Source organism: Fundulus heteroclitus, chromosome 18, assembly GCF_011125445.2.
Source record: "Fundulus heteroclitus isolate FHET01 chromosome 18, MU-UCD_Fhet_4.1, whole genome shotgun sequence".
NCBI classification, from domain to species: Eukaryota; Metazoa; Chordata; class Actinopteri; order Cyprinodontiformes; family Fundulidae; genus Fundulus; species Fundulus heteroclitus.
This window is the reverse complement of record NC_046378.1, coordinates 1,782,846-1,805,835: the sequence shown is the minus strand read 5'-3', so window position 1 is coordinate 1,805,835 and position 22,990 is coordinate 1,782,846. Positions and strand designations below refer to the sequence as shown.

The 22,990-nt window shown below is 45.6% G+C and overlaps 1 protein-coding gene across 12 annotated transcripts in view; it reads left to right on the top strand.

Annotated features, from left to right (window-relative positions):
- Positions 1-22,563, top strand: part of phldb1b (pleckstrin homology-like domain, family B, member 1b) — a 152,057-nt gene extending 129,494 nt beyond the window's left edge. For 10 of the 12 annotated variants that reach the window (XM_036149399.1, XM_036149401.1, XM_036149402.1 and 7 more), the window contains 9 exons: positions 1,312-1,452; positions 3,706-3,822; positions 3,908-4,010; positions 6,052-6,388; positions 9,837-9,927; positions 11,615-11,761; positions 12,501-12,720; positions 16,032-16,117; positions 20,883-22,563. In XM_036149399.1, the coding sequence (XP_036005292.1) occupies positions 1,312-1,452; positions 3,706-3,822; positions 3,908-4,010; positions 6,052-6,388; positions 9,837-9,927; positions 11,615-11,761; positions 12,501-12,720; positions 16,032-16,117; positions 20,883-21,023 (1,383 nt within the window). In that variant the 3' untranslated portion in view covers positions 21,024-22,563. The remainder of the gene's footprint in view (positions 1-1,311; positions 1,453-3,705; positions 3,823-3,907; positions 4,011-6,051; positions 6,389-9,836; positions 9,928-11,614; positions 11,762-12,500; positions 12,721-16,031; positions 16,118-20,882) is intronic. The other 2 variants (XM_021310755.2, XM_012852788.3) reach the window with 1 other exon arrangement.
- Positions 22,564-22,990: the final 427 nt, after the last annotated feature.

Here is a 22,990-nt window from a genome sequence, read left to right as displayed (position 1 = left end):
TTAAAAATCAAACGTAGAACAGAGGACTGTATAGAACACCTTCACTCTACCATAAAATAGCTTATTTATGTGTGGAAACCCTTTAGTAGTGCTACGTAACCCCCCCAGAAGCTGCTGTCGCAGTGCGTTCCCTTGATAAAACCCCCAGAAGAGCTCAGCCTGTCAGCATACTATATATATTAAAATCTATGAGCATGCAGGGGGAATGGTGTGGAGAAGAAGGAAGAGACTTCTGGAACCACGTCCTTTGGAAAGATCAGCCCAACGTAGAGATGTCTGATACAGGCCCATGAGTGGAGAAACAGTCCAGCACAGGGGTGGAGGGATCAGGATTTGGGCTTATTTTGCTGTTACAGAACTTTACCACTGAGGCGGCCCCTGGATGCTTGCACGTTGTATGTTCCAGAAACGACCAGGAAGTGTCGTCCAACGGGACAAAGACCCCAGAACAGCGGTGAATCTAGAGCAGGATGATTGAAAAACCCAAGGTGTTGTAAAGTCCAGGTCCAGACTTCAGCCTGATGATGATGATGATGATGATGATGATGATGATGATGATGATGATGATGATGATGATGATGGAGTGTTTTCCTGGACTACAGGGCAGCAGTAGATGGTGGGAGAACCAGCCTCCTACCTCCTGGTCCTGCTGCCTCCATCCTTCAAACAATGTTTCTCATTCCACTTCTGTCCAATACAAACGCTTTGAATGGATCACATTAACCACTAGCTCACAGGAACCTTTTCCATAACCCTTGAAGTCTATCAGAACTAAACCTTGGGAAGTTCTCAGTCAATGATCCACCATCTCTTCGCCTACGGGTCTCTAAAGCTCTCCTGCCTAATCAAAGGTTTGTTTCAGTCTCATCCACTGCTGGAGCTCTGAAAACTGGTTTGATAAATACCACGGGACATGAAGAGCGCTTCTCTGGATGGTTGGAATGGCATTACCCTAATGGGCCGCTCAAATATTCTTAAAGTCTGCGTTCACCAGCAGAATAATCTGGGGAGGAAAATGGAAAACACTCTAATGATTTGTGTGGAAAACTGGGTTGTTTCAGCAGAACCATCAAATGAAAGTACAGGAATGTAAATGAGAGATGCAACAGCTGCAGGGTATGGAGCACAGTGCAGCAGTTAGGAATAAAGCTAACCTTAATTGCAGCTTTTGAGTGTGCATGAAACACATTTCAGGCCTATTTCTGCCTTCTTTCAGTGCTTTCTAATGTTTTCCTCTGCTTTCCTCTCTGCCTTCCTCTGATTTGCACCTTGTTCCTCCTCTGTCGGCTGCTCATCTTTTTTGCTCTCCAGCTCCAGTCTGAGGCCAGCAGGTCTCAACTGCCCAAGCTAGATTTAGAGCAGTGGTACCAGGAGCTGATGGCCGGCTCCACGCAGCTCGGTGCACCCGCTCTGCCGGCCAAGTCGCCGTCAGGCCGCAGAGCTGTGCTGCAGGTAGACGCTCTTCTTTAATCTTTCTTTCCCCACTTTCTGCTATGTTTCCTGTGCTGCCAGCCTTCCCCATCCTGTTGACTCAATTTAGAAGCCAGCTCTGTATTTGTGTGTGTCCCATATCTGTGTTGTACTTCTCACTATAGAGCTGGAATAATGAAAGAATAGACTTTTTGTGTCTGCCAGGCCCGGCTTATGCCAACGTGATTAAAGGCATCTAACACCTAAACATGTCTAACATCTAACGTGTGGAGCTACCCTGTTCTTTTCCTCAAATGCGAGGAAATATTTACCGTGTTAAAAGTTTTGATAAGTTACCAGAGATTCCAAGTTCCTCACTAATCCTCCTCCAGGCAAGGTCCTTTCTATTACTGTCTCTGGTATGTTAGCTAAACAGATCCTAGGTGGGCATAAACAGAGACAATAGGTTTGTCCTTCATTGTTGACTTCCGGGTTTTAAATGGTCCTTCTGTTCCCGTTGTAAAATCCACCATTACGTCCATAGCAGAGTCTCTGATTGGTTTCTCCGCATCTAGCAGCAAAAGCTCAGACTTTCCAACTGTAGCGTCTGCCGCTTTGGACGCTCAGGTGCTTGAAATCTCAAAATATGCTGCACCTGACGGGCGAAACGCGCCGCCGGACTTCTCGACGCCCCTAGATGCACGTCCACCATAGACTTTATATGTAAACCAGACGCCCCTGATGCCCAAATTGCATTTGATCTGAACGCAGTAAAAGACCCGCCATTAACATGCAACCTGAGCAGTTCAGATACAAGTGGACGTCTTTAAGCATGACCTGATCTGAGTTATCAGCTGTCAGGTACACTTCACAAAGAAAGAAAACCATGTCACACAGTGGGCTGTAGGCCGAATAAAAAACAACATGAGGGAGTTTACTGATTTCAATAACTCACGTGTCAAAATCAGTGAAAAGGAAGACTTGAACCTTTAAAATTTCACCTCAGTAGACGGCTCTCCTGCTATAGAATACACATCATTGTGAATATTTGCACTGCTTGTGCAGAAAGGTGAGATGAGCTGCAAGCGACCTCTGGTTCTTGTTCTGAGATAGGAAAAGCACATTTTCTAAATTGATGTTGGTGTTTAGTGAAAGCAGCTCTGAAAACAATCAAAACTCATTAACTCATCGATATTATCCTTACAGGGACACCTTTGTGCAACAACACATTTAGATACAGTTTCAAAACGGCTCATATATTCTGTTCCTATGGTTTGAAGTCCTTTTAATGCTACACCACTCCTTGCACACGTGTTACCTGTTAACAAGAAAGACAAATTGAGCTCAAAACCGTGAACAATCATGGCTTGGAAACTAAAGAAGCAACCCACCTCACGATTTTAAAACCCACCGTTAGCGAGCTAACGTAGCATGTCTGTTAAGCAGCCAACTGGAGGCCGGCTATCTGAGCAGAGAGCCGGTCTAACTAGCTGCTGTCATCTAGTTGTTCTCCCAGTGTTTGTCTGTAGCAGCAAAATGTTAAAAGGGTCTAATATTCTGCACTCTATTAGTTTTGGCGAGTGCTAAGGTGTCCCCTGGGCTGCGCACAGCTAGCATGCCCAGGTGCTGCGCATAGCTAGCATGAAGCTAGAAAGCTCAGGTTCTGTAGATCTGACATGTTTCACAAACAGCCCAGCATGTTGACTGGATGCTAACAATGAAAAAAACATTGCCTAAATGAGGCTGCCCACCTGATCACATTTCTTTCAGTTTAGGACTAAATAAAAACGCATTTTAGGAAAACAAAATAAACCCTTTGTTTTCCTGTAACACTTTAGCTGAGGTGACCTGCAACACTCGGGTATTTCAGCAGATAGTCCAGGTTACAGTTTTAGGTATTGGAAAATAAATCGCTCCTTTGTAAGGAATGTGGAATTTATGTGCTTATAGTAAAAGACTTCAGAGAGCTTCAGCTTGACTGAGCGTTGATGCTTTAGCTCTTGGAAATGCTTTTTGGCTTCATCCATGCAGTTCAGATCCTGGTCTCTCTGTGCTACCGTTAACATTTCCCTCAAGGGAAACTCTTTCTCCAGCCTTGGCTGTTAGATCCCTGCATTTGTTATTGTCTATAACTGGATTCACATAATAATGGTGCTTCACCATTTTAACCACATTGTTCTTGCGGCTCATTTGTGTTCAGTTTTCCATCTAACAGAGCTCCCCTCTGCCATGACATGAGATTATTCAGTATTCTGCTGCCACTTCCTGACGTTTGTTGCTTTGCTTCTTTCTCAGGTTTTTCGCTCTAAGCTGGACAGCGATCCTGGCCTTCCTCTCCACCAGTCAAAGTCAGGCTCCTCGTCCCCTCTGCAGCATGGAGCAGCGACGCTGGGGCGCAACTCGAGCTCCAAGGTACGCTGGCTGGCCACTTTCGGGACAAATCTTTCTCCAAGAGGTCAAGTGTGGTGTGTTTACCCTGCGTTGTCTGACCCAGCAGAGCCCCCTGCTGGCAGCCGGCAGCACCGGAAGCCTGCCGAGGAACCTGGCCGCGACTCTCCAGGACATCGAGACCAAGAGACAGATCGCTCTGCAGCAGAAAGGTAACAAGCTTCACGTGTGATAGTTTTGAAACATGTTATATCTTACAAACTGAATTTCTGGTGGCTGTGCAGATCAGACATGATATGGAGAATTATGAAAGATCAATTTAGTATCAAAGAAATGTTGAATGTTTTATTATTCACCCTTTTAAGTCGCTGAGTGGGTATTCAGATCTGACGGGTCTCCTGGGTACCGTCTGCATCATTCTGGCTGCTCATGCACAGCTTTACAGAGGGGAGGAGGTGGAGACATGGTGGAGCTGGAAGAGGAGGGTCGACCGGGGTTGGCTGTTTTAACCATCTGCTTCTCTTCCCTGAGCTGGATGCATGCGTGGTCTCAGCTCCCTGCATGCGTGACTAAGTGGATCAGAGCGAAGCAGTCTGTGCGTTTCATTTAGCCCACCCACTGCTGCCGGGTCTGAAAGATAGTGCTGCTCAGATCTGTCTCCGTCTGCAGTCCAGCCATTCTCATGTTTGTGACTTGTGTCCCCCGGCGGCGCTGCACCACAGACAGAACTCCTTAAAGGAAAGCTCAGCAGGCAGATGAGGCACCGTGTCCAGGCGTGGATATTCAGCTCTAATCCTTTCTCTGTTTCCCTCCCTGTGTTCGTCTGCTGTTTCTGAGAATCACGAGCTGCATCTGAAATGAACCAATAGTAAATAATAACACCCTTCACGTTTCTTCACATTTTTGTCACATGATTCTCCAGACTTTATTTTATGTGATAGACCACACCATATAGCACGTAAATGTAGCATGGAAGGGGAAATGCTTTGCCAGTTAGCTTTGCAAATAAAAACCCTGAAGTGTGGCTTGCATTTGTGTTCAGCCTAATTCCTGTGTACAGCTGAGAGGTGAACCGTCCCCACTGTGAAACACGGTGGTGGGAGGATGATGCTGGGGAGATCCTTTTCTCCAGCAGGGGGCGCTGGTTTAAGTCAAAAACCTTGTAAAGGCTCCTTCAGGAGGAAAATGACCCTAAACATGCTGCCATCTACAAGGGTAGAGTTTGGATCATCAAGTGTTGTAACGGCCTAGTCAAAGGCCAGACCTGATAAACCTAACACTCTTTGTTAAGAGCTGAAGGTTGGTGAAGGATCTTGTTTAGAGGTACTGCAGTATAAGGGAGTCAAACTCACACCGTGCCACTGGGATCGTTTTCCTTGCGCTTCACATGTTTACTCTACTCTGCGTTGGTCTGTGAAATACAATCAGAATCCAACACATTAGTTCCATCAGTATGCAGCTCTGCGCTCTACAAACACATATACTGGTGTTTATATAAATGAGAGCAGCCTTTGTTACGATCTGCCTAATTAATGAACAGAAAAGCAGACAAACTGTTTAAAGCTAGAATAACAAAGCAGGCAGCCAATCAGCATCCAGTCTGCCGGCTTCAACATAACAAAGCCCAAACCCCGCATGTGGCGTAATAATGATTAAAATCCCGGTCCTGTCCTGCAGCTCATCCAGTCTGACATCTTACCTCTGTTGATTTATCCATCAAAGGTAACATTTACACAACCTGACGGCGCTGCTGTTCGTTTCAGGGCCGCACCTTCATCCCTCTCCTCCCTCCCTGGCGTATCATTAAATCTTCTCGCAGCTAATAATGAAAAAAAAAAATCTTTTTATCTTTTCTGTGTAACATGAATCCTGCTTCTTCTTCCATCAATCTTCCATGAACGCTCCTTCTGCTGGAGAATAATGCATGTTCACATAAGTCCGCTGCAGCTTTGGAGCCGAGCTCCTTTCAGATGGATCGGCCTGTTTTCAGCTGGAGGTCAATATTCTGCTTCTGCTTCTGTGGGGCTTTGAGCTTGAGATGCTGAGCACATAGCCGTGCGTCTGGCGTATGATTTTCATCCGTAGGTTTTGGACCTGGCTGGTTGAGGTGCAGCAGATGCCTTCAGGTCTGTGTGGACCGACCAGAGCAGCCGATTTGTTAGGAAGGTGGCTCATTGTCCCGTTCTCCATCTAAACTCCACCCAGGACCGAGACATTGACGATGTCCCCTCCTCCTCCTCCTCTTCCTCTCAGGTCAGCAGGTGATCGAGGAGCAGCGCCGTCGTCTGGCCGAGCTCAAACAGAGAGCTGCGGCCGAGGCTCAGTGCCAGTGGGAGGCGCTGCATGGCTCCCAGCCTCACCTCGGAAGCTCCTCGTCCTCCTCTTACTCCCCCATCATGGCCAACAGTCCCACCCTGAGCCACAACTCCTCCGGCCCCCCTCCAATGGTGCACCACTCCATCCTGCACCACCACCCGCCGTCAGCCGGAGAGCAGCCCTACGACACCCTGAGCCTGGAGAGCTCCGACAGCATGGACACCAGCGTGTCCACGGGGAACAACTCGGCCTGCTCGCCTGACAACATGTCCGGGTGGGTACCACAGAAAAACACACCGAAACCTGAAGCTGCCCGTGACGGCTCGCTCCTGAAGCGCGCTTTTAACGGAAGACGGGATAAAGCATCCCAGAAATCATCTTTACATGCCAGATTGTAAACGGTCTCATCACGCTTTTGAAGCTCTGATTTAAAAATGGTGTAATGAATCATTTGCATCTGTTCGATTGAAAACAGCAATTTACATAATTTTGTTATTCATATACATAACAATCAGCCATAACATTATGACTACCAGACCAAGTTGGGGTTATTTGGGAACCTATTTAAAACATACCAGATTTTTCGGACTATAAGGTGCACCTCAAATCCTTAATTATTCTCAAAAATGTATGGTAGTCTGGTGTGCCTTTGTATATGATTAAAGTTGTGCTTACTGAGTGATTTTATGTAGTACACTGAGCTCAAAAATCTGGTAAAATGTGTAAGTATGACTTTGGTAAGCAATGAAGCCACACCGCTCAATGGATATTCGGAGCTTTACGGTACACTGCATAGACATTACATACGTAGACGCCTCGTTGGGCGGGTTCTGCAGATGCTGCGGATGAGTCAGAGCGTCCGCCATGTTGAATGTGGCAAATCTGCTGTTAGACTCAGACACTTAAACAGTATTAGGGGGACTTTAATAAATCAACTCTACTGAATCCGGTTCCGTTTATGTAGCGCCGGTCCACAAACGGATCCAGGTCTGATCCTATTACATGGAATCACAATTCTATATGCATCGATCCAGTTCATTTCAGTCCAATCGTATAATTACATTTAAAGATTTAATTCAAGCGTAACTCTAATACAGTCCAAGTTAGATCATCATAGGATGATCAGCAGGTGGGATCCACTTGTGGTTTGGCAGCAGATGCTCAGCTTGAACAAGCACGTGGTCATGGTGGAGAGGAACCACCCCCTTCAACAGTGAGAAACCTGCAGCAGAACCAGGGATCAAACATGCAGCAGTGCTCTTACCTGAAACAATGTACCGACTCCAGAAACCCAAACTTCCACACAAGCCATCATCTTAGAAGATTTCTTTATTTAAAGATGGGCTTCTTGGATATATCTTTTTCAAAATCTTGAAGGTTTTTATGGCCTAAACTGTATCAGTTTAGGCCATAAAAACTGGGCGATAAATCTATTTAACTTACAATTTTCTAAGATTTGATTCTTTGAAAATCAGGATTTTATTTAGCCAGTGCACTCATTGGGCTTCCATGAAGAGAATAGCATGCATTGCTGATCATAATAGTAATTAGTAATTTGAACTTTATTGATCTCACAATGGACAGATTCACTTCTGCATTTAACACATCCCCTTGGGTAGCAGTGGGCTGCCACTAAAGCCCCATTTACACTGCTCTTTTTTTTTTAACCGTGCCGAGAACAGTCAGAGCTCTGTAGCTGAGATAACTATCGAGTGTAAATGGATCGCAAACTGAACTGCACCGTGCCAGACACAACCGAACCTCACTAAACCTAGTACCAGTTCGACAGGTGGGCTCGGCCCGGTTTGTCAGTGGCTCGGTTCTCTGATAACAAAGAGCGCATGAGCAGACCGCATCATCTCCTTTCAGTCAGAAATTTCAGACATTGATAAAAATACTAGCTTCCCTACCTTGCCACACAGTTTCCAGTGATGATTCTGCTTAGCAGTGTGATGAACCTCAGCGTCTGTCGTTGTTTCCTGCTTCTGTAAGCCCTGATTAGACGTTTGTTTGTCTTATCCATGTCCCAAAAGCTGACTCTGTCAAGTAAATTTACCAAAGGTTTCCTTCTTCGCCTGACTCTCCGCAAACACCGAAATATCACAATTATAACGAATTATAACTTCCTGAATGTTACGGGCGCCGCCATTTTTATTTGCTTGAGTCCCTCCTTCAATCCTAGAGAGCAGTAGTACCGTAGATCGTCACTAGGAGGCGAGGAACCGTGCTAGTGTTATGTGTAAATGGTCGTCAGAACCAAGCTCGGCACGGTTAACTGATCCAAGCTCGGTCCGAACTCAGCATGGATCAGTTAAAAAAGGGTATTATAGATGGAGCTTATGCAGCGCCCAGGGAGCAGTCTGGGGTTAAGGGTCTTGCTCAGGGACCTAGAGTGGCAGTCTATGGGAGTTTAAACTTAGAACCTCCGGGACCCAAGTACAACTCTAACCACTAGGCCACCACTCCCAATATGTTCAGAGATCATATTGTCAAAATACTGTAAAGAGGAAACCTTTATTAACCATAAGGTATGAGGTACTTGAATTTTTAATTTTAAGTTAGCTTGAATTTTATACAAGTGAAGTTAAGCATGTTCTTAGCTCATGGTGTAAAACCACTAGCAGCAAACAATTTGCTATATTTTCATCTTGTTTTATCAGCATGTTCCACAGCTTGTATTTAGTTCTACTTTGAATTCAGGTCAACTCCCAGACGAAATGCTTGATATAAAAGCAAGTTTTTAAAATAATTTCTTTATTTAGTTTTGTAAGATAAAAGAGGGAGGAAAAAAACAATAATTGGATTTGGTATAATAATTGTTTAGGTTTAATTTTTAGGCCCTATCGCCAAGCCATACAGGGAAGGTGGAAAAACAAAATGTAAACTTGCTAAGAAGCTTCTAACGGGATAAAATGATCGTTACGAGTTGGAAACTCCAGCGAAAACTTGTACATTTTAGACGTAAACCCCCAGGTTGGTATTGTGTTTCCAGAGAGGGTGATGTTGTAGCGGGCGGCCCGCGCTCATATGATTGTTGTAGGAATCCCGTTGACGTGTTGCATCAAGCTACGCGCGCCGACAGACGGGTAAACAGCCAGAAGGCACGGGTTGATCTGGATGCAGCTTGGCAGACATGCAGACCAGTGATGGATATGCAAATGATCTGATTCACAAGGAGCCCCCCGAAATAAAATCTGGATGCCAGAAGCACGTCTTCCCTGCAGCAGTTCTATGCAATATTTACCTGTTGTTTTTGTCCAAGTTACAAAGATGCCTCCAGGCTGACAGAAGAGCTGGACGCAACTCCAGAACCTCAGGTTAGGACGCCCCCCCCCTACCCCCCTGCTGCTTTAGGCTAATGTTTGAACTACTAAAATGAGATGCTAACACACAGAGACACGTGCAAACACAATCAGGAAACCCGTGTGGACAGCCAGCTTTAGGCCCACGCAGCAGGGATGGAGGGGAGGCGGGGCGCCAGCGGCTCCTCTTCCACTTGGTGTGTTCTCTGACAAATGAGTGGCCTCATAATGGCCTGCTGATCAATACCGCCCTGCTGATGAAAGACTCATAGTTATTGCTGTGATTCCACTTTTGTTAAAGATCCATTCTGACGCGTCAGTTCTCTAAAGGTGTGAAATGGTTCTGGAAACCACCGGCTGCTACCTGTGTGTGCTGGTCAGGGTGTGACGCGCTAACCATGTCGCTGTGTCTGCCTGCAGCGTCGGAGCCGGGGACGTGCTGAAGATCGAGGAGATGGAGAAAATGCTGAAGGAGGCGCAGCTGGAGAAAGCCAGACTTATTGAGTCGCGGGTAAGCTCAAACCTGAATCCATCCTCAGTGACGGATGAGCCTGTGCCGATCGCTCATCGATGGCTTTGAACAGAGCTGGCGCATGGAAACAGAAGGGCCGCTGACGGTCTTTTATTCATTTGGCCTTCGACTGTCTCTACTTTTGTGCTTCGATGAAGAAGCTCGGGTCATTATAGATGGTTCGATCCATTTTTCTGTTCACAGTCTCTGCCTATTTTAATGCCTTAGATGCGACTTTATCGCCGTCCACAGAGCCTTACTGTCCTGCTCAGAGACTGATTTAACACCCACAATGCCTTGCAGAGGTGTTCATAGCCCTAGAACCTTTTTCTGGGATTTGATTTGCTATAGCAAAGCAAAGTGGTGCATAATGGCGAAGTGGAAGGAAAACTTTAGAGGGTTTTCAAAACTTGTTTAGAAATACGGATCTGAAAAGTGTGGCGTGCATTTGTATTCCGCCAACAGCCCTAAGTAGAACCTGTTTCATCCCCTAATTAGTAAACAGAACCAGCCCCATGTGTAATGGAGTCTTGGTGTAGATCCAGCCGATGTGTGCGGTCCCAGAGGGTTGTTGGAGAACATTAAACACAGCTGTGAAGGAGTTTGTAGCATGGCCGGGTTCTAAAACCACTTCTTCACTTAACCGGGGCTGCAGAGCCACCAGTGACTCTTTAGGCCCTCCACTGTGGTTTCTGGTAACTTTGGCCCAATTGATAATGATATGAGCATTATTTTTAAATTTGAAAATAATTTCTTTAAAACTGCTTGCCTTAGCAGTAATCGTTTCCTTTTCTGTAAAAGTTGGGGATTTATTTATTTTAAAAACTAAAAGTAAACCGAATACTGTTTGTCCTTCTTTTATAATTTTCAAGAAATGTCCTGTAGTAAATATAAAGATAAGCTGTTTAGTTTTGAAGGGTCCTGTAGCCTTTATGGCTCTGAACTGATATTGTTTAGCTGGACCGAAGGCAGAAAATCCTCTACAGGCTGTAAACCTGCTGACCCCTGGCCTGGCAGGCCAAGGCAGGATTAATCAGAGAGGCAGGCAGGAGGACCAGTACGCTGGAGGAGCTGCAGAGGTTCACAGCTCAGGTGGGACAATCTGACGGGATAACTACTAGCTGTGCGCTCCACAAATCTGACTAAAAACGTTGAAAGGAAACTTCCCACTGAGCGTTTAAAGGACTGAATTCAGACATCACTGCGGTCTTTATGGTGAAAAGCATGCATCGTTTTCCTTCTACTTCAGTTATTTGCTCCTTTGTTCTGCTGTTGTCCTGTAGCTAGTGTCTGGAAAGTGATAGAGCTGTGATGTCAGAACATTTTAGTTTCACATGTTTGTGAAGATACGAAGACCAGCAGAGATTTGTCATCATTTAGGGGGGGGGATCAGAAGAAATCATGTCCAGCATGCCGCCCCTGTAAAGCATTCAGCTCCTGACGCCATCCACAGAGCCGGTTCTTTAAGCGCCGCTGCTTGTTGAATCGACTGCTGCGGTACAGTTGCTCCGAGGTCAGCACCGGGAGTCTGTGGACAGCTCCCAGCAGGGGAGCATGTACATAAATATATGCATGTGGTGCGGACCAGAAAAAAAAAAAAAAAAGAATCCTGTATGCTCTGCAAAGCCGTTCCGGAGATCAAATAAAATGTAATGAATGCACCCCCCCCCCACCCCCAACCCCACAGGAGCGAGAGAGCCTGGCTCGCCGTCAGATGCTGGAGGAGGAGAGGAGGAGGAGGGAGGAGGCCGAGAAGAGACTACAGGATGAAACTTTCCACAGGCAGCAGCTTGTGGAGAAGGAGGTCAAGATGAGGTCCAAGAACTTTTCTCAGGTCAGTAAAAGGAAACGCATCAGTCTGCCTGAAGGGTCTGAGTCTGAATGACAGGGACAGAGGTCTGAGAGGGAAGGTCCGACTGGGATCCGACCTCTTCATCGTCCCCTATTAAAGCAGGGAACAAAACCTTAATGGTTTTAAATGTTTTTACCAAAAACAGTATGGCATTCATTTGTGCTCAGCCCCTTGACTCAACACCTTGTAGAGCACCGTCTGCTGCAGCTGCAGGTCTTTGTCTCCATCAGCGCTGCATGTCTACAGACTGAATCTATCTGCCTGCTGCTCTCTGCAGTGCGCCTCTAGCTCAGTCAGATTGGATGGAGAGCATCTGTTAGCTTCAGTTTCAAAGTCTTTCCTCAGATCCTGCCGGTTGGGTTTAAATTGGATTGGAAGGAGTGATTTAGATCCGGTCTTTGACTAGGCCACGCTAAAACACAGCATGTTTTGACGGTCTGGCTGGCTTTCCATGTTGCATGAGATCAGATAAGTTGTTCATGCTGTTTGATATAGCAGTGTCAGAGGAGAGGGGAATAAATCACAAATGCTTGCCATAATACGAGCTAGTGTTGGTGTGGGGGTCTGAAGGTTGAATAAGGACTGCTCTCATCTGTCCAAAGCACATTCTTCCACGTGTTTGCAGGAATGCTATAGCACTGCAGTGGAAACCTGTGGAAGAATATCTCCATGTCACAATCTTCTGCAGCCGAACAGTCCTCCAGCTTTGCTGTCTGTCCAGGCCCGGCCCATGACCCGCTACCTGCCCATCAGGAGGGAGGAGTTTGACCTGCGCTCGCACGTTGAGTCCTCGGGCCACAGCGTAGAGACGTGCTACCACGTCATCCTCACAGAGAAGATGTGCAAGGGCTACCTGGTGAAGATGGGAGGCAAGATCAAGTCCTGGAAGAAGCGTTGGTTTGTGTTCGACCGCCTCAAGAGGACCTTCTCCTACTACGTTGGTAAGACATCAGTCTGCTCTCGTCATGGCTGTTCTTCTACCAAACTTCCTGAAACTGAGAACTACTTCATCCTGTACTGTGTCATGCGAAGGGCTACCTGTACTGACCTTTGAAATACAAGAGGCCAAGCTGACCTTAGCTTTACGCAGTATAAATATGTTTTAAATGCTTTGTCATTTTGAAATCTCTGTAAATACAGGTATAATTAAAAAGGAAGAACAATTGAATAAAATAGTATTTTAAATGCAGCTCACTGGAGGATTGTGAGGATTTATTTGACCACATATGGTCCTGGGGGGCTACTTGGGGTCCATGTGACCCCTGTTCTACACAATCTACAAGAATGATGCTTGGAAAGCACACCTTCCTTACTGCAAAAACGGATCTAAAAATAAGTAATACGTTCTTAAATGTTACAAAAGTATTTTGACCCCTAAAATAAGATAATTAGATAACCTGCACTTGAAATAAGATGATGGAGATGAGTTGTTCCTATTTTAAGTTCTTAATCCAAAAATCTTATTCCATTGGCAAATCATCTTATTTATGTGCTCAAATCAAGGACAAATACACTAATTTTAAAGAACATTTTACTTATTTGTAGTTCCGTTTTTGCAGTGCTGTTCTTTGTAATGTTGACAGCTTCCTGGCCGACCTGCCAGTGTTGATCCCTTAGTGCTAATCAGCTCTGAAGGGAGTCCTGGGCTGAGAAACAGAAAGCATTTGGTTTGGGAAGGAAGTCCGCTCCCCTCCTCCGATCAGTGGTTGGTCCTGGTTCTGAAACTCCTGAACCAGGACCAGCTGTGTGGCAGCTGGGTGGAAAGTTCTTGCAGATTTTCCTTTTTAAAGAAGCATTCTTCCAGTTGGTGAAGATCAGACTCCACCGGCTGACTTCCTGTTTCAGGGATTACAATCCATCTCTTATGGTGCATTCAGACCGAATGCGGCGTCCGTGAAATTTCCACCTGCACCGCGCGGTGTTGACCGCTGTATGTTTCACGTGCACAGTGGCTTCACCGCGTCATCATAAAGGAGAAGCTGTCATCCGCTTATCGATTTAACTCAACATGGCAGACCAGGATTTTACCGGGAGTCACGGTGCTGCATTTAATGGGGAAAGCAGAACAACGGCGCCGGCGTTCCTGCTATGGAGCGCAGACAGAAGCAGAGCAAGAGGTCTAGAGACAGATTATCCAACCCGCCCACAGAAGCGGCGCCTGGTTGGTCCGGTTCAGGAGCTACGAGAGGAAAATGAATGATGGATGACTAACAGTTCTTTTAAGGGCTAAATTAAAACGGCTTTTTTCAAAGCCACCCACAAACCTTCGGAACAGTTCAGTCTTTATATTTTTTAGACCATCAAAAGTGGAAGCAGAACCCATATAGCAGGTTGTTTTAATGTTGCTTTCTCTGTTTGCTTCTGTCAGCACTCAGATTCTGAATCTTTAGATTCTCAGAAAAGGTTCCCCCCCCCCAGAGACGGAGGGAGCCGAGTATTGGTGTCTTACTGGTTCTGGTTCCAGTAAAGGGTCAGCCGCCTGTCTTATTCTGAACAGCTCTGCAGGGAAGGAAGAGAACCGTCAGCATGGTAAAGCTGAGGATCTCTGCAAACAGACGGCCTAATATCAACATCCTAGTTTATCACCACTGCGTAAACTAGAAGCAGCTTCTGCAGACGTCTCCCAGTCCCAGCCAGCTGAAATCTCCGTTTCACTCATGGTTTCATCCTCCCGTCAGAACCGGTTCTGGGTGGGAAGAAGCGTCTGGAAGTGCTCAGCTCTCTGGCCAGCGGGTCAGATCAGGATAAACTGCAGGGAGATGGCTTACGGTGGTAGCACTAGCAGCATTTCAGCCGTGGAACAAAACTGTGCTCCAGACTCTGAATTAATGTGTTTTTTCAATACGCAGATTTTAGTTTGTTAATCTTCAGTGTGGGTCAGTTTCACACAGGGGTAAAAAAGAAAATGCTGCCAGTAGCCAATGTGAGATTGTGAAGGCCTGATAACCGAATATTAAACATTTTAGCCATTCTGCTTAATTAGTTAACCCAGGTTCACTAAGCGGAGTTTCCTCCAGCTGTATGGGATTATTTGATAGCGGTAACCGGCCCACGCCCGACTTCCATCGCTTCTAAAGCATGACACATTTAAACCGTTAATGGCTGAATCTGACTGAACGTGTCGAGTTGATGAACAGTCCAAGCAGCTCCCCCCATTCGTTTCTCCCTGCTGATCCAGGCTGAGGAGCATCTTCCTTATGGAAGATTTTGATTGGAAGAAAACTTTAATGTTGTTGTGTTTTTTTGGCTCGACTCCCTGGAACACGGAAAGTGTGAGGAGCGGTGGGCCGACGACACCCCGAACACGCGTCCCCCACACCCACAGCGCAGCAGGGAGACATGTCGTGCAATTCGCCGTGGTTCCTGGAGCTGTGGGACACCCGCTCGCCGTCGGGCCTTTGAAGTCCTCAGAAGGTTCCGCTCAAAGCTGCTTAATGTGCTACCTTGTTGAAAAGGAGCCAGGGCGAGGAGGCGTGCTGAGATTACTTTGGCAGCAGCTGAAACGCGCCCGGCGCTGCGCTCTTTGACGCGGCTGATTGGGATGCAGAGCCGGGGCCCCCGTCTCCTGACCTTGAGAACGCAGAGTAACGAGAGGTGATGAGCAGGAGTCAGAAGCGGCGCTAATTCCTGCTAATCAGCCTCAAACACTGGCCCAATTCGCCTTATTTAGATGGAGTCAAATGAGATGCAAATGCGCGGCTGTTTGAATGCTAAAGAGGTCATTAGCAGATAATGGCTGCGTGTTAAAAGCAGGGTGTTGTTCCTCGAAATGAAGGCGCCGCGCCTCTACCTACTGCTCTTTAACTTGGCTGCCGGAGTGTTTTTTCGCCTGGAGGTAGAGAGGGCTGCTGAGTTCCCCACCGGTTCCTTACTGCAGTTCTGCAGTGGCTGATGAAACAAACTGCAATCATGTACCAGAGTAGCGTAAGAATGCAGGCAAGTCTGAAAACACAATGAAAGCTCCACTGCTTTAAAAAAAAATAAAAAATAAAGCCCAGAAAGGAGAGAAAAAATATTGCTGTGCTTGTCTTTTCCCATCCATCATCACAAACCACAAATTGGTCATGATCAAAGCTGGGCTCCTGTGCTTAATGAGCGCATCGTGTGGATCTGCTCTGCGTACTCCAGGTGACATGCGTGAGGTGTGAGTCGGCCCTCTAGCTGTGGCGGTGTCAGAACCCATCGGTGTTTGACCAAAGCTGATTATTTTTTATTCTTTCCCCCCCCCCGCCCCCCCTCTCTCTCTCTGCAGACAAACACGAGACCAAGCTGAAGGGCGTGATCTACTTCCAGGCTATAGAAGAGGTCTATTATGATCACCTCCGTAGTGCCACGAAGGTACGCCTCACTGCTCCCTGCTGTCTGCGTCCTGTCTCCCTGTTTGTCCTTTTGCTGACTGACCTTTTCACCCATCACCCCCTCTGAGCCCTCTGTGTCCAAACCAACAGTGTGTCCCAGAGGAGGGGGGTGTGTGTGTTGGGGGGGGGGGGGGTAAATGTGCAGCGAGGCCTGAAGCATGAAATCGTCAGCGTGAAACACTCAGACTGTGTCAGATCTCAGGCTATGAACTGACAGGCAACAAACTGCAACGGCACGAATGTTTTCCCATTTTTCCAGCTTTAATGACAGCCGTCATTGTTTTTGGACGATTGAGCAGAGAGTGATTAGATGGTTATTGGTTTCATGCAAAGAGCTCTATTTACCGTATTTTTTGGACTATAAGTCACATCAGTCAAAAAATGCTTCATAAAGAGAAAAAAAAACATATACAAGTGTCGCACCGGACTGTATTAATTTATTTAAAATTTATTTCACACAATCCCAAGATTAAAAACTGACATTTATTCTGGTAAACCGATTTATTGAATTACACAGCTGCATCCTCAACAGACTGAATAACAAGGAGCGTAGGTGGGAGGATGAATGGGGTAAATTAGCATAACAAGGCGACAAATCCAACCAGGAAATTTCTCGTCAGCACAAAACGGTCCGTTACGCTGAAAGTTCTCAAAATTACACCTAAAGTAGACCGTGAGCGTAACAGTGCTACGTGCTAAGCTAACAGTTTGACACGGATGTTCCAGAGCTACATAAAGCTCAGGTGCATCAGTGAAGTTGTAACCTGGCCAACAGACCTGTAAGCTAGCGCTAGCTGTTGTTAGCTTCTCACAGCCTAATAACAGGTTTCTGTCTTGGTCTGGGTCCTTCCAGCTACACCAGTCAACGCCCCGCTGCGTGAATGCAGACTGAAACAGTGAAACAACATACAAACATGTGTTCAGTCTTAGTTGTCAATAAATTAATGTTTTAATCCATTTTTAAGTGGTACAGGAGCAGCATGTAGTTTTCACAAGGTTAGAGCGCCCGCTTGTGGCTATATACGGTAATGCGTATTGGTTCATGTTGGTCAATATGAATTACCATTTTAAACTGATGTCACACCTGAATATAAGATGCAGGATCAGCCAAACTATGAAAATAAGTGTGACTTATAGTCCCAAAAATACGGTAGTAGTTTCTGACAAACACCAATTTTTCCCTCTAATTTTGTTCTGGCACAAAATGATCAAGCAGCCCTTATCTCACTGTAACTCCATCTGTAGCACAGATGAATCCAGCTGGACTCACTGTGAGTTGTAGCTGCTGTCAGCTAGCATCAAAGTGGCCTGACATGCAGGAAGCACTGAGCTATATTATACACTGGAGTGCTGATTTTGCCGAAAAACTGAAGTCACTGGCCGCCATCTTGCTCCTCCCTACTCTCACATAATCCCATAGGATTTAGTTGCAACAACAAGCAGTTTTCTGGCTGTGTGAAAACGTTTCACAGGTAATTCTACAGTCAGTGGATGTACTAACACTATCAACTACTAGGAAATTAGGTGCTGAAATATTTTACATGTTATTCATATTAAATATATATATATGTGTATATATAAGTATGTTTATATGTGTATATGTATACATATATGTAAATATGTTTTTGTATATTGTTATTTATATATTTATAAATGTTATATATATATTTAAATGAATAAAATGCAAAATATTTCAGCACATGACTTTCTCAGTACTTGATAGTTTTAGAACATAACATAAAAGTATATGGCATTTGACGTTTTAAACGTTTTAAGCCCCCACCCCTGAACATGAGAAAATCCTCGTTATTCGATGCTGTAGCGCACATATTCCCTAGTTACTGGGGGAAAATAGGGATTACCAAAATGGCGGCTGGTGGCTTCAACGCAACTCGTTCTAACAGCGGGCGATTAGCACTCCAGTGTATAATATAGCTTAGTAACTCTGAGGTGTGAGGTCCAGCTGCAGTGAAGACTAGTGAGCACGTCCCGGTCCCCTGCTGAGGAGGCGGGCGCTACAGAACATTAACACCACCAGTCCAGAGCTTGCTCAGCGTTGGCAGCAGAAGGGTATGGCTGCATTTTGGGCAGGAAGGCACATAACCATCCAGGACAGAGGAGAATTCTGCAGGAGGCAGAAGACCGGACTTCCTCCCAATGCTCTCCCACATCACAAGCTGCTCCTCCAACATTCTTCAATGTGGCGGTGGTCTGTCCGTTTCAGCAGGGTGGAGCACCGTGGCACAAGGCAAAAGTTGTAACAAAGTAGCTTAAAGATCAGAATCGCTCCAGATGTTTAACGCCACAGTTTTCCTACTGGGTGGATTAATAGAAGCAAACCAGCGGAGCTTCTCCAGCCACGAAGAAGAGAAGAGCGGGTCGCCATCAGTCAGTGGCTACAGGCTGGAAGATGAAGGGGAGAGGCCTAGCCTGGCTTGATCCATCTGGCTCTTCCTCACAGCGTCTTCCCTGCGTTGACAGAGCCGTACACGCAGTAGCCTCTGTTTCTGGCATTCATCTTCTCTCTCTCTCTCTCTTTCGCACAAAGCTGAGCTGCCGCCTCCTCGTGTGCGTTTGATGGCCTGTCGCAGCGTCACACACTCTGACTTGCTGCACGGCTCTGATCAGCCCTGGAACTTTGATTCTCCTTGTCACTTCCAATGTCACGTTACCACGAGGCGAACTTTCAAGTGCGCTGCTCTCAGCCCAGAAACAGACAGATGTTTTTAGGGGATGGGAGCGATGCAGATGTTAATGTTATTCCACTCATTCGCTCCGCTTGTCATGAACGAGACAACAGGAATGAGAAAATCGACATTTTTCGTCCTTACTGATCCTCAGGATCCAGTTTGTGTTGCCAGTTTCCATACTGCATGTTGGTTTTGGATCAGAGGAAATTACTTTTAAAGAATTTGTCTTGTTCTGACCAGAGATGAATGGGTCACACTTTTGTACCTGATTCAGTGTTTTCTAAATGTTTGACCCGCTGATGCCATCTTTGGCTAGTTCCCGTTTCAGCTATAAGAAAATATAAGGAAGACATAGAAAATCCCTACTTTTGCCTATGCAGACATGAGGGATCAGAAGAAGAAATCTTTATTTTGTCGCTGCAATTGTAGATCACAACAGAATTTGTCTTCAGCATTTAACGCGTCCCTAATGCTGCATTCAGACCCAACACGATTTGAGCATCAAAAAGGCATCTAACGCCTCAGCAGAGTGTGGACACACTGATCTGACCCACTCAAATGTGGGGGAAGTATTTACCGCATTAAAGGTTTTCATAACTTACCCGAAATCCTCGCCAATCCTCCTCCAGGCAAACTCCATTCTATTACTGTGTGTAGGGATAGCTTGACTGATCATAGATAATAGGATGGGCACAAACAGCGACAGTCTGATCGCAGCATCAGGGAGCAGTGGGCAGCTTTATGGCATCCGGAGAGCAATCTGGGCCTAAGTGCCTTGCTCGGGGACCCATAGTGGCAGTCTGCAGGGATTGGCCACCACACTAGCTCACAGTGTGCAGTGTGCAGAGATCGGTTTCTGTGGTTGAGCAGCTGCAGTCAAACCGTACATCACCAAGTGCAATGCAAAGCACCGGATGCAGTGGTAGAAAGCTGCACTGGACTCTACAGCAGTGGAGACTCGTTCTCTGGAGTGATGAGTCGCACTTCTCCATCTGGAAATCTGATGGTACTTGTCTGATTGTATTCTTCCAAGCGTAATGTTTGGTAGGGGGGGGGGTTATGGTTTGGGGTTATTTTCAGGAGCTGGGCCCCTTAGTTCCAGTGAAAGGAACTGAATGCTTCAGTAGACCAAGAAGTTTTGGGCAATTCCCTGCTCCCAACTTTGTGGGAACAGTTTGGAGCTGGCCCCTTCCTCTGTGCACCAGAGCACAAAGCAAGGTCAGGACTCTCCATAAAGAGTCAAACACCTTTGGGATGAATTAGAACAGAGACTGAGAGACACGTATTCTTGTCCAACATCCGTATCTCACATATACGCTTCTGGAAAAATCATCAAAGATTCCCACCAACACTCAAGAACCTTGTGGACAGCCTTCCCAGAAGAGCTGAAGGTGTTCTAGCTGCAATAGGTGGACCAACGTCACACTGAACGCTGTGGATTAAGAACGGGATGTCACTTTAAGTTTACATGTGAGTTAAGGCAGTTATGCGAATACTTTTGGCAATATAGTGTTTGCGTGTGTAGAAAGAGAGAGAGACAGAGAAGTTCTTTGTTTGTGTCACAAATCTGCTGACTGAAGCTGATTCCAGCAGATTGTAATCCTGTGAGATTGTCTGTGTTCAGCCTTCCTGTTATCTGCTGAAAGTCATGCTCTCTCTGTTTCTCATGGCCTGAACGAACCACAAACACGTTCTTCTGGCATGCAGACGTGCTCTGCTCCCCCAGCAAAGCAAGTTTCCAATATCATCTTTCACCTTAGTGTTCTCATTTATTATTCATAGTAAAAAAGGAAGAAAAAAAACCCAGAAACAACTCCAAGCTGTAAAGATTTTGGAAACACTTTCAGCTCAGACTCGCTGTAACATCTGAATTTTTAAAACGATTAGATTTAGAACCTGAGTGGACTGATTATTAGTCCTGTCTCAGCTGGGACTTTAATGTAGAGGCAGCACCTTTCCCAGCAGGGCAGCTATTGGCTGAACCTGATGCAATACTTCTACTGAGTCTGGTTTTGTCTGTCTGTCTGTCTGTCTTCCCCCCCCCCCCATCCTCAGAGCCCCAACCCAGCCTTGACCTTCTGCGTGAAGACCCACGACCGCCTCTACTACATGGTGGCGCCCTCGGCGGAGGCCATGAGGATCTGGATGGACGTGATCGTCACAGGAGCGGAGGGCTACACACAGTTCATGAACTGAGAGCGCAGAGTAGGAGCGAGAAGCTTCGGCAGGGACTCTCATCACCCAATCCACGGGATCCGTTCTCGCGACGCCCGTTTGTTACCTTTTTTTTTTTTTTTTTTAAATCTCGCCATCCTTTTTTCATGCAGGTGTTTCCATCATCATGTTTCCAACGTGATTCTGTTCGGATTGAAAAAGGGAGCCGCTGACAGACATCTACACACACACCTAAACACATCTCTGTATATAAACCAAAATGTCCGCCTGTCCAGGACTATACAAAGCCTTTCTATATTGCCAAAACGAGATCTTGTAGTTACTGTTGAATATTTTCTATGATTTGTTTTTCTTTTTTTACATAGAAAAAAAAAAAAAAAAGCCAAATGACACGTTGCCAATGTTTTACAGTATTCTATCATCACTTTTAAGTATAGAGGCACGATTTGAAGAAGTCGTTTCACTTCATTCAGTTTCAGGTGATGAAACATTTTATTATAAATGTTTTAGGAAAGGCAGAAATCAGCCAGTCAGCAGCGACTGGAGAGGATCTGCGATCCCAGCAGGGATGGTCCCCTCATCTCCATCCCAGTCATACGTCATCAGCCAGGCTTACCAAAGGAACTGATTATCTGTAGGTACAGTGCAACCCCTCTCAAAAGGCGGCTCATTATAACCGCTATGTGCAGTATTTAGTTTCTCCTGCACCGTCAAACACATACAAGAGAAAACCTCAATCATTTCTTTGCTTCAAAGCTGTCAGATGTGGTTGAGTTGAACTGAAAGCGCTAAATCTCCTCGCATGCAGGACAGCTAGCCCGAAGATTGAGCAGAGAAAAGCTGCAAAATATTAAAGGAATTATTAATGAGTAATTTTGCCTGAAATGCCGTCCCTGTCTGCTAGATCTCCTGGGTCAGTCAGAGTCTTTGAAAGACATTCGTGTTGAGCAGACAGCTTGTCTAAACATTCTATCATTTATTTATTGGTTATCCTTTATCTGTGACTGGTTGAAATTAAAGAAGTTCTTTTTTTGTCAGAATTGCAGTCAAAAACGTAGTTAAAGCAGCTTTCACCATCAAGCTCTCCACAAGACCTTTTGGCGTCGCCTCGCTTGCTTTAGAACACGGACTTCACATGTTTTAACACTTTTTCCATTCTATGTTGATTTAAGAAAAAGGGTGTCTAAAGTCTGGCCCCGGGGACCATTTGTGGCCCCTGGACTGATTCTTACAATGGTAAAAGTCAGAACACTTCAAAAAGTTTTAGCCTTTTAAGTAACCACACATTGTTCTTTTTAACACAACCACCATATATCCAGTGAATTTTACTTTAGGTCACTTTAGGCTTTGGTGCTGCCGAGTCTTTTTTTGTTTGTTAATCTTTGCTAAATGCATAAAGAATTTACAAAGAAAGTAGAAAAAGTCAACTCAGAATATTAGCTTGTTGGGGACTACTTTTCAAGGCCAAACATGCAAAACCTTTTTATGTTCTACAATCATCCCTCGACGTTTAATTCTGTTGAATGATTAGTTCATTTTTTTTTTTTTTTTTTTTTTTTTTTAATAAACAGACTTGAAAACTTTCAAATTGATGATTTTGTCCAAGGCGACAAAAGGTTTGGGCACAACTGGCTTAAGACCTTTTTACAAGACATTAGCAGCTAGCAATGATACGGTGATTTTGGTTTTTCATTCTAAGGTTAGCGTGCTACGATAGCGGCATGGAAACCGGAAAAAGCTTGACTAAACCCCGTTTTAACACTAAGTTGTTGTGTTTAGACAGAGCCTAGCTAACCTGTTCATGCTACATGCTAACCTGTGTGTAGCATGTGGTTCATATTCAGCAGTAAACTGAAATCTGCATCACAGCTCATCTAAAACTGCAGCTCGTTTCAAATCGTCGCCACTTTGTACAATTTTGTCGTACATTTTGTCGTATTGCAGCTGACTCTTTTGGGTATGGAAAAGGACTACTGGACCTTTTCTTA